At 40.7% G+C, this 12,247-nt stretch overlaps 1 protein-coding gene and 1 long non-coding RNA gene across 7 annotated transcripts in view; one reads left to right on the top strand and one right to left on the bottom strand.

The window, feature by feature from the left end:
- Positions 1 to 5,792, top strand: part of LOC116704530 (uncharacterized) — a 21,976-nt gene extending 16,184 nt beyond the window's left edge. The window contains exon 3 of the long non-coding RNA XR_004335707.1: positions 5,780 to 5,792. This is a non-coding gene — a long non-coding RNA (uncharacterized LOC116704530). The remainder of the gene's footprint in view (positions 1 to 5,779) is intronic.
- Positions 1 to 12,247, bottom strand: part of LOC116704521 (disabled homolog 2-interacting protein) — a 154,575-nt gene that overhangs the window by 120,163 nt on the left and 22,165 nt on the right. For 3 of the 6 annotated variants that reach the window (XM_032540075.1, XM_032540074.1, XM_032540077.1), the window contains exon 3: positions 10,670 to 10,796. In XM_032540075.1, coding sequence (XP_032395966.1) covers positions 10,670 to 10,796 — 127 coding nt within the window. Of the gene's footprint in view, positions 1 to 5,267; positions 5,547 to 10,669; positions 10,797 to 12,247 lie in introns of those variants that run through there. The other 3 variants (XM_032540082.1, XM_032540081.1, XM_032540076.1) reach the window with 2 other exon arrangements.

The raw sequence follows: 12,247 nt of genomic DNA on the forward strand, positions 1-12,247 counted from the left end.
TTTTCTCAACACACAAAAATGGTTTCAGACCAAGCAGTCAGTTGTAATCAAAGACTGCCTTGACTTCCTGGGATAATTCGGCAAAAGGCAAACGGTATAAGAAGCCCAAATGCTTTCTGAATAGTTCAATCAGTAGCAAGCTAAAGGTAGCAGAATTTTTGCCTATCACAGTAGAAAGCTGTAAATACAGGAGCACCCAAAAAGGCATTGAGGACACATCAGGACCTAGTTGTTCCAGCCACATTTGGTCATGGATACATTTTTCTATATGGGTAGTGTAGTGTCCAGACTAAGGCATCCTTGACCTCTTAGAAGGACCAGCTAGTCAAGTGTGTAGTGAATATATATAGCTCAACATAGTACTAAACATAGACCACTGAGGACTTGTCTCTCTGTTCTCCTGCGTTTGTATGGCTCTTTAGCATCCAGCTGTTTCTTTCTCATTTTGAGTTTTTCGGTGTAGTACTATCCATTATGCAAATAGCCACAGCAATCCTCTTGGGTTGCTGCATGGTTGAGCCCAAATGTGTGTGATGAGTGTTTTTGTTCTTCTTCTCTGTCTTCAGAAACACCCACAGTTTTTTCCACAGATGTAGTCAAATATTAAGCATGGAGGCAAAATCCCATCACAAGCAGCCACTTGAGCTACATTTGAAAAGAATTTTAAGCCAAGTGTGAAATGCAATCAGCCTCAGCTAGATTTAGACCCAATCTGTAAAAGATGTGTATAGGTTATGTTTGTGTTTCATTTCAAAATAGCATCCAACCCACAACACCCTCGACAGAGTTAGTTTAGTCAAGAAAAGCCTGCCACAGGCATTCTTTTCCAGCCCAACTAATCCAGTACCACTTGCCTTGACCTCTTAGGAGCATGACAAGCAGCATGCCATTAATTATTTATACTTCATTCTAAATGCTTCCAATAATGCTAAAGCAGAGAATTATCATCTGACTCTGCAGTTCCCCTAAGCTTTAAAAAACTTTATAGCAATTGATTGGCTGTCTGTCCCATTATTTTACTGCTGTTTTTTTTTTAATTATTTTGATATAACACACCCATGTACAAATCAGGGATGCACCAAATCCAGGATTTGGACGAATATTGAGCTTTTTGATGGGTTTCGGTTTCTGCCAAACCTTAGAATTTTACACTTGCACTAGGCGCGCTACGCTGGTCAATGTAATGACGCCGCCGTTGTTTACGGGAATGTGTTTACGTAGGTGGACCGTTTACATAGGTAGGCTGTGAGAAAGTGAAAATGGAACTCCTGAGCAGAAAAAGTGTTGTTTGGCATTACTTTCAGTCAAAAGAAGGCAATTCAAGTCAAGGTACATGTTCAATTTGTAATGCCGATTTGTCTCGTGGTGGCAAGGACCCGAAACAATACACAACATCGGCGTATTAAACATCCAAAAGAATTTGCGTTAAGCATTAAGGAATCTACAGACAAATTGAAGTAACTACAGGTACGGCAAAGGAAGGACAGCTAAAAACACCAGACGTGTTTACTGCATTAATGTGTTTACTGTGTTTACGGACCGAGGAAGGGAGTGGGAATCAGTATTCGGTTTCGGCAGAATCTTAACCAGTGGATTCGGTATTCGGCCGAACCCCAAAAATCTGGACTCAGTGCATCCCTAATATAAATACATGCATGCACACATAAATATGTACAAAATCTTTGTATTTACATATCACAACACCAAATTCAAGTAATTCAGGATATTGCAGAAAATAAAGGAAGAATCGTCAGCTAATCTTTACTCTGAAATTAAAGAATTCACAACTCAGTATCTCTAGTCTTTGTTATAGCCATAGTCTCCCATTTAGTCTAATTTTTTAGTTCTACCTTTAAAAATTATTATTTCCTGTAAATAATAATAATGCTTAAAATAATAATCATATAATAATTTGGGGTTTTCCGGATCACAATGTACTACTTACCACTGTTATCTGACTGGAAAACCTTTTTTTTTTTTTTTTTTAACAATACAAAGACTACACTGCTATACTACTCTGATTTTCATTTTTGGCTGTAGCAGGCAGATGTTTTCAGAATTATAAAACTCCTAGCGTCCACTACATGCACAGCACCAAACAGCAGATGAGAGTTAGTGACTAGCTGGAAAAGTAAAGGGGCATTGATTAGCCAGATATTTCCCTTAGGAGTTGGTAGCAACCAAAAACAGAGATAAAAGAGAGTGAACATTGGAATTACATTCATCAGTTGGCCAAACACACAACTCCAGATGCATATTGCTCCGTAACTGCTGGGTGTGTACAGTAGGTAGGCAACTGTTCACCATTTCATCTTAAAAGGCGATAGTAATGTCAGTGTGGCATTCGCAACTTGTTGCTTCTGCTCCCAAGTGGCCAAACAAATCAGTTTTTGCAGGTTTAAAGCAGCAATAATCAATATGTCAATACTGTGAATCAAATGAACACATTTGAAGTGCCCTTTAAAGAAGTCAAACTAGTCAGAAAGACCTCACTTTGGCAAAAAAAAATTTCATTATAAGGTTTATAATCTAGATTTGCTCCAGACAGACAGACAGACAGAGAGACAGCACACACACACACACACACACACACACACACACACACACACACACACACACACACACACACACACACACACACACACACACACACACACACACACACACCCACACACACAACACACCACACACACACACACACACACACACACACACACACACACACACACACACAGTTAACAGCTGGGGACACGACAGACTAAACATCATGTTTGTATCAGTCTCTAAATCCTTCAGACTACACTCATCTGCCAAGACGGCAACCTCACAGAGTGGTGAAAATCTCTTGTGAACAGAATTAACTTGTCTTGACCATGAGGCCTGATGCAAGATAGTGTTTCCGCTCTTATAACTAGATTAAAATGAATAAGCTGACAGCCCAGTTCCAAAACGTACACGCCCTGTACCACCCAGCTCCATAGCCTGGCTAGATTTAAGCACATGACAACAACACAAGCAAGAATAAATCTTTTATTAAAAGCTGAACATTCTTCAAAACTCATCCCTGCAACGCCTCCGCCCCCACAAGACCGCAGTTTCATCTGGATAAAATCTGGGAATTTTAGAAGTGTAGTCAGAAACCTTAATTCACCTTAAAATGGGAAATGAGAGAAAAGCTTGTTGTTTTTCCTCACAAAATTGCTTTTTAGTGAAAGAGGAAAAAATTCAAAGCTTTAATCCTTGTGTCTAATAAAAGGTCTGCACAAAACACACACACAAGAAATTGTTCCTGTGTTTTGTCCTCCATTACATGAGCAGGCATTCAACCTTTCCCAACTAGGACACAACCGTGCAGACCTATTTACATGTCAATGAAGGTCATGGATATGTTTCTCTGCCTCGCCCTTTTTACTTCCCTCCCTCTCATCTCTGTGTTCCTATAAGCTAGTAAAAGTGCTCATTTTGACAAAAAGGGCATGGCTGCTTGTAAAGAGGAATACTTGTGGTGGGAGTCTCTGTTTATTCCTGAGAAAACGGTTGAGTGCACTGGTGTACCCCAACCCTACATTGGATTGAGTTCATATGTCTGACTATTGCTACCAATTTTATATTAGCTTGTCTGGTAGCAATGTACAGTAGAAGAGGATGTCCAGAATCAACAACCATTTGCTTTTTATAGATAAAAAGAGGAAATAGGTGCCTGTGCTTTAATGATCAGCTAGATGCAAACTGCAGATCAAAATCTACTTTATATGCAAAATACAGAAAGCAATGTGTAATACATGAAACATAACATCTGCTCTTCAATTAGATGCAAACAGCAATGATTTCTGTGCACAACGGTGTGTGTGTGTTTGTGTGTGAGAAAGAGAGAGAGAGAGAGAGAGAGAGAGAGAGAGAGAGAGAGAGATTGAAAATTGATGCCTACAAGTCTCAGGAGCTGTGAACTCTTCCTGAGAATGTAATCAAATGATATCAGATTATTGCCATTTCTACTCTCATTTTTCTATTTCTATTGGACGTTTAGAAGGGATCTTCTGAGGCTGTGTGCATTGACAGAGGCCGGCTGACTGGTTGAGAGGAGAGGAGTCAACCACTGTACGAAGATGACATTTTATGTCGGGAAACCCAAACAAAATGCTCAATGTTCTCACTCATTTGGGTAAGGTTGTTAACAGAAGTTCCAAGGGTCAGGGGATGGATAAAAACAACAGTTTTGTCTTTAACAGTTTTCTTTCCCTTGTCTTTGTCTCTTTTTCTCCGTCGTGGCAGACAGCCCAGTGCATAGAGCAATGTGGCTTAGACCGAAACTTCAGTCTCTTGGAAATATGTTCTCTGTTGACTCATCCTGTTAACCACATTCTTCATCAGCAGCACAGCAGAGTCCTTCCCATCGGCCATGAAGACAAAACATCTTTTCTGGCCCAGTTAATAGCCCACCACTTTTTTCTCACTTTTAACTATGTAGTTTAGGCTCTAATATTTGGAGCAGTGGAGGAAAAAAAAGGAGGCAGCGGAAAATGAGGGGGTAGAGAATAACTGAGCGCAGTCTAGATCCCCCCGGATTTATTTGTGTGCATAACTCTCTTTCTGTCTCTCCCTTTCTCTTTCCCTCTCCCACTTTCATGCCGCTCTGTCTCTAACACAAACCCACATGGTGCAACCACTACACGGCATACAAATATTCAGATTCGCAAAACCATCAAATCTTGACAGTTTTTAGCTTGCTGCTTTTATCTTGCTGCGTTTAAACAGAAATGGAACACCCACAGCCCTTGCATATCCACAGAAAATTATTTCATTAAAAGAAGAAGAGGAGAGCCTCCTGCTCCACCAAGCTTGCACCAAAACAGCCAAACGGAACACCGACTGAAGGCAAGGTAATTTCCGGACAGTCATTTAACGTGCAATGTTGCTGCTACAACAAAGCCGAAAACTTGATAACGCTGTTAAAGTAATGGCGAAAAGGTCAGAGCAAAATGCCGGTAGCAGGCTTGATCTCATCACGTTGCCATGTACTGTAACACCCCTCACCCCCCGACCCCCTTCCTAACAGAACAGACTGAAGTCCTATTCATCTGACCACGGAGGACTAGTCAACAGCTTAAGAGCCAAATGGTGAGCCTGGTCATATTAGCAAGCTAACAGGAAAACCATGTGACCCGCTTCCCTTGTTCACCAACATGCTTTCTTCAACTTTTTCCACAGAATGGCTTGCATTATTTCTAATCCTTCCCTGCCAGCCTGGCGCTTCAGATCTCACTCACCATGCTGTGCCTCTGGGTGGGTGCTGGTGTCAGGGTCCATGGTAAATTCACAGTGTGATGAGCGCCCGGGTCAACACACCCATATCCTGAAGCAAAGTCGCCTCTGCGACTACTTAAAAACTGTTACTACAAATACTGTTATTTCTACTGCCGCCTCCGCCGCCACCGCCGTCTCCCTCTCTGCTGCTCTCTCCAGTCAGAGCTACTGGCTCTGGTCTGGCCCCTGCAGCCTGCCAGCTCAGCTCAGGCTTCTACCGCTGTGTTACATCTGTCTGACTGAGCCCCTCTCTGGAGAGTGTGGTGGGGGTGGTAGTGTTGCCGGGGGGGGGGGGGGGGGGGGAGTGCATAAAACGGAGCACAGAATGGGAGGGAGGAGAAAGAAGCAGTTTTCCACATTGTGGTGTTGGTGGGGAGAGAGAGAGAGAGAGAGAGAGAGAGAGAGAGAGAGAGAGATGTGGAGAAGGTTGTGGCAGCGCTGAAGTTTTCCACTATGACCAATTTTATACTCTCAGCATATTTTCTTCTCATCATAAAGAGAACGTGGCAACATCAGATTTTGGAAAACATTAGCATGCCAGAAGAATTTAGGAACTTATACAGTCTAGATGTTAACAATGGGTGGACTCTGACCGGGTTGTGCTGAATGTGCATGGATTCCACTCATTGCAATTTTGGGTCATAAAACAACACATGCCGCTTTTGCTTGAATTTTTACTTCTTTTTACTTTTACTGAATTGTGCAGAAAGATGACATTGGGGCTGCAACTATCATTTTCATTAAAAAAAATTAAAAAATACTAAATATTAATTGTTGACTCTATGAAATGTAAGCTATAGTGAAAGAATGCTCTTTACACTTTCTCTGGGCTCAAAGTGATGTCTTGAAATTGCTTGTGTTATCCGACATAACCCACAAACCACAAAGAGATTCAAACTACAATGATACAAAGCTTTCATGTATGGCTGCAAAGATAGATGATTTGGTTGAATTCAAACGTTTGTAACATGGTAAGCATACTTTTTCCCTATCTTATATTTACCTATGTCTAGTTCAGCAATTCATAGTTCACATCTGCAGCTCATATACCACTCCGGCTGCACCTGACCTTTCTGCATAGTAACACGGCAAAATGGAGCCCAGCCAACTCTTAAGTTCAAATTTGTTTTGTCTCAACTATCCCACATTCTTGATAAGTTATAGCTCCACATATTTGAAATATGTTGAGTTATCTTGGGTAAAACTCTAAGACAAGACATTAACAAGGGAAAAATAATCCATTATTCAGGATAGACTGGAATGACTGGCGTAATGTCAACACCATTCTGGCTAATGATAGCTAATTGTGATTATAAAGTCTGAGGGGAGAGATGGAGGCAAGCAGGACTTTGTTAAATTAAACATCACAGGGAATGTTAAGATGCTTGAAATACATGCAAGGAAGTATTTGGGCTACAAGGCATGTACAAATCAGTCAACAGCCTTTGGTCAGTTATCCAGTTATATTTAATCCTATCTAAAGTGTTGCAGCTTTGTGTATGGAGAAAACTGGAAAATAGGGCAGCGTATACCCTGGCATCTTTAAAGAACGGAGAGATGAGAACCTTTTTAAAACAGCATCCAGAAAAGAAAAAAACTTTCACCCCAGAAAATTAAGCTTAGCTGTTCAGGAGGGAGCGTAACAGCGCTCTCCGTCTCTTGCATGTTTGTGCCAAAACCCTCAACGAGTTTAAAAGAACAGACGAGGCAGCCGCTCACTATTCAGTCGCAGGATGAGACGAGATGAGAGCGCTCTCTGATTTGCTGTGGATTCCTATTCATCTAAGAGGACTTTTTATTCATCGTGCTGCTTATTTGGAGCCTGTGCCACACAAGGACAAGGGCAGGTGGGGGCTACGCCAATGAATAACCTAGTAAAACATAGGCCGTGGGAGTGTTTGTAGTGTTGTAATGTGGAATAGGATTTCAAAAACCATACGTGCGCACGCACACAAATGCGACTTTAAAGGTTAGCCACTGAAGAGGGGACTGAAACAAATATTACGGTTTGGTTTTCAGGGATAAAATTAAACAGCAACCCTTCTGTCGATATGATATTCAATGAGGCAAACACTTGTTTTTGTCCTTGTGAAGTATTATATTGCCAGTGAACTTGTTAAGTGTGTTTGAATAAAGCACTAGCGGTATCTCCTCCCACCACAATTCAACCAGTAATGTGCATATATGCCTCGGATAAAAATAAAGTTTCCGCCTTGTGAATATGAATGTGTGAAGTTCACGGTTGGCTAATTATCATAAGGATGATATGATGAATGAATGGCTGACATAATAACTACCACGGCAATATATTAATGCATTGTAATGTATTCTAGCTAACATGCAGAAAACTGTGGCTTGATTATGGAAATCTGAATCAGCAATTCAGAAATTATCTGACATCATCATCACCATGGAAAAGTTTCAGAATGCCATTGGCAGAGTTGCAAAGGTACCCTGTAATTAGTGAACTAGCTGGCAGACTGTTTATTCTTTAGTCTCTTCCCAGATACACAAAATCAACCCAATCACAGGTTCCAGTGTAATGATGTGTCTACTCTCATCATCATGTCAGCACCTGGATCAGTGAGTATAGGTTACAGACCAGGATGCACTAATTCCAAAATGCTCCTCTGCTTTTTGATGTTTGATGACTTTTTTTTCTGAACAATTGCAGCCAGGAAGTGCCCCAGTATCTTAAAGTCAAATATGTGCTATGCAGAGAATGCTGGGAAACAGCCAGAACTTTGAGGAGACACAAGGACATCTCTGCTTGTCTCATCATCTAGCCCTCAGCAGACTCTCACCAAGAACGCAATCCCACTTGGTATGATAGAAAAGGACAAGTGTCCAAAACAAAGCACCAGCAAGAAGAAAACTGGAGGCATTTAAAGCTTTTGAGCTGAAAATACAAAATCAAATGCAAACGATGACTGAATGAGACACTTTATAAGTTGTATCAAATAACATGACGTGATGCTTTAAGTAAAAGAACCTATGACCTGAGAAATAAACAGTCTTCTAAATATCTTTCGCCATGTCAACTAAGGGGTAAGAAACGCATCTGTAAATACTTTAACGTTATACTGAACTAAATGTCTCTCTAATGGTCAAGGGATGGTAATAATTTTACTGTTTAAACAAATCTTTGCAACAACTCCTGGACATAGCGTGTCTGCAGAGAGCATGATTCTGATCCCAGCACAAAGCCTTACTCAAATCACTGTGGTAAGAAAGAACCATGGTCTCAGAAACCATAACTCCCATAGTATGCTATCCAATAACCACTGTATCAGGGATAGAGGGCAGCAACACCACCTCAGGAAATGACTGAAACCTAAACAAGCATGTAAACTAAATAACACACTAATTGAAAGGGGAGTTATATTACGTTGCATGCCAGCTGATAACCCAGCAACGGTAACTGTGGGATACAAATAGTTGAAAGACTAAACTTCAGTGCCACCTAGTGTTTTGCTGGATTTGCACATTTTAGCCAAATTTGGATCTAATATAGTACCAGTATTCATATCAGCACCAAATACTGACTCATAGTCAGAGAGTTGTGCCAGCACCTTATTCAACAGAGTAAAAAATGAGTTTGGTGGATAGATGTTAACAAATCCTATGCTTTCCTTCCATTGTACACACACTTAATGAACATAACTCTCCCATTCTCATCACCCCCTTTACCAGTAATAGTAGCTTAGGAGTTAAGTATAAGTATTCTTACCCCTTTTGTATTATTTAAGGCCAAGGACAAAGCGCAGTCTTCATAATGTTGGTTCTCCATTCTGCTTACATCCGTACTCAGCTGGTGTTTCACCTGGAGCATAGCTAAGCATGTGTTATTTATTGCAAATAGATCCAAGAATGCTACTCTTTAGGACAATGAAAACCTTTCAGATTACAGAAATACATATTCAAACTAGCCATACAATTTCTAATTCATACACAAAATGTTTTAAATGATGATCGTAAGGAGAAAATGTAAAAGTAGGCCTGAGAATAGAAGACACTCACTGCAGTAAGTCCTGAATAAATTTGTGTGCTGAAAGGAAAAGAAAAAAAAAACTGTACCAGCCTCTTCCCCACACCTGTTCCACATCCCTTCACATACAGTTAGACCCCTACCCACCCACCAGCCCCCCATACATTCCCCAACACCCTACTTCCCCCTTGCAGGGTCATAGCAGAGTGGAGAAGAGATCTAGTGTCTCATTTTGACTTATTCTGTGTGTTCATCCTTACGGCCACATCCACAGAACTCACCAGTTTTCGCTAAGCTGCTCCATCGTGTCTGCAGATTTAATCTCTTGGGAACATCCAGAAAGAATTGATCTAATACTACACAGTGTCATTAGCAACAAGGAAAAGTGTAACATGCCATCTGTCGTTCTAAAGAAACCAAAGCAATTTTCAGTCCGTCTTAGTGCAGTGCTACGAAGCAGCAATCTCTCCATCTAGTGGACATCAGGCAGAAGGAAAGAGTCTCATCAATTTCAAAAGGCTCACCCAGGCATGTAAGCAATGCAAGGCTCACTTGCATGTGTGAGTGTTTGACTGGTTGTGTCAATGAGCAGCAGAAAGCAGTGCTTTTCTTGAGTTACATTGCCCGTTTGACCTTTGTGTAGAGCAAGCATCCTGCATACAAGTGCTTGCACAGAGAAGTTAGACTTAAAGCTCATTCCTAGCAGCCTTGGACATGCATTTAGAATGTAACTGTCAAAAACAGAGCCGAGCCATAAAAAAGCACCAACTTCTCCTCTTTCTCCAGAGTCTTTATAATAAATTACATTTTTATATGACCATAACCATGTTGAACGAGTGTTAAATATTAGATTTCTAGGCTATTAACCATTCTAATTTAATTACATGGTTTTAAGAAAGTCATTTAAGTATTTCTGTGTGTGCATGTGTGTGTGTGCTTGCATCCTGATTAGTGTAGAGGTATGCTCTCAGTTAGTCTGTATCCACGACGTTCCACTTCCAGGATTGCCTCGCCAGATGCACATCTTTTTGGCCCAATGTTCTGCTACCTTCCACTTTCTTTGTGTTGTAATTTTAAACTCTGGTTGATTTATGAGGACTATGGTTAACTGCTGCTCAGATCTCTGCAGGGTAAATCCAGACAGCTAGCTAGACTATCTGTCCAATCTGAGTTTTCTGTTGCACAACTAAAACAACTTTTGAACATACAGTACAAAAGAAGTTCCTTTCTGCAGCAGCACCGAGGCTCCATCCGGCGCTTAACGCCGCCCATGCCGAGTATGATTAGTTTAAAGACATGGCAATAAACCAGAGTACCTTTTTCTCCCATGCCATAATGCGGTGTAGACAATGCAAGACTAATCCTCAGGCTACTCACCGCTCTCAGTGGACAGCTGGCTGTGGAACTCTGGAAACTGTGTTTCCACTGGAACGCTGATGGTGCGTCGCAGAAGATGGAGCTTGCCTGACGCAGAGCGCCTCTCCTGCAAAAACAAGGAACGGATCTGTTGAGGCAGAGAGAGAAAGAAAGAGGACAGAAACATAGAGCAAGAAATTCAAGAAGGATAAAAAGGCTGCGTAAATTCAACAAAAGGCACAGGTTCAAAGTAGGCACATAGAGTAGATAGCATACAGAAGAAGGCTGTAGGGAATGCACATGCAATAGCGAGGCTCCTTATCTATGTTATTGTAGTTATTCTGGTCACCATGTTTAATGCTGTATTGGGCCAACAGCGCACACAAAGCTGTAGAGGTTGTGATAAATGGGGAGTTGTTGGAAAAACAAAGCAGGCATTAGCAGCACATCAGTCTGTGTCAGCGCATATCTTCCTATAGCTTTAATACCAAGTGTTTGGCTCTCAAAGACTAAACAGACAAAGGGAAAAGGGTGGCCGTTGTGAGAAAGTGGCGACTGAGGGAAAAAGGGAAAGGGCCTGATGTCCTCCAATAGGAGTGATAATGGTCTTATCAAACATTCTCACACCTCTCAACTCAATGTGGCGCCCTGTCTGTCTTCTTTTTCTATACCTCTGTTTTCCGTGTCCGTCTGTTTATCTCTCTGATCCTCACTGAGTGACAGCTCTTTACTTGCCTCATGGGACTCGCCTCATGGGACAGCTCTCACCTCCTCTGACATAAAGACAATGTCTGGCGGTTGGAACCATTATGACTTCGCAGTATGAGCTGTACACTGTTTGACACTATTTTTGACACTATTCACTGCAACAATCGTGGCTGGGATACATACAGTAAAGCACTGCCCGGACCATGGTATCTTACTTCCAGGAACAGTGTTCTTGACCAGAGATTTAAGTACAATCTGTGGCTTAATTACGAAAAAGTATTACTTCTGAATCCTTCTTTCTTTTTCAAAAAAACAAAAACAAAATACAATACAAAAACACAATAAGTGCTAGCAACACAACAAAAGGAAAAACAGTATCTATAAAGTGTTTCAATGTGTTCAATCCGACCAAAAAGGAGCGGGACGAAGCCCAAGTATTTTATTTTTCCCACCCCTCATTCTTCCTATATATATATATATATATATATATATATATATATATATATATTGTATATGTATGTATCATATATTTAAAATTATATATTCATAGCAAAATAACAAATATTTTTAAAATATAAATCCATTCATTACCAGTTAATAATTGGTTAGAAAGTACCAAACTAAAATCTCATAAAAGTTTAAATATTAAACTAAACTACAATTGTTCTTATTAGATCAAGGAACTCGTCAAACTGATCTAATTTTCTGTGAAAGGACTAAGGAAACAGGAAAAGGGTGATGTATCTTTTCACTCTATGCTAATTCAATAAAGATAATTGATTTTGCCACTGACGTACAGTAAGCTCTGATTTGATTACTACAGTTAAACAAATGACAAAGCCCACTTGAAAATGAGACTAAACCTTAAAGCGGGTGTGGCCCCTTTAAGAA

Source organism: Etheostoma spectabile, chromosome 16 (assembly GCF_008692095.1).
Source record: "Etheostoma spectabile isolate EspeVRDwgs_2016 chromosome 16, UIUC_Espe_1.0, whole genome shotgun sequence".
NCBI lineage: Eukaryota > Metazoa > Chordata > Actinopteri > Perciformes > Percidae > Etheostoma > Etheostoma spectabile.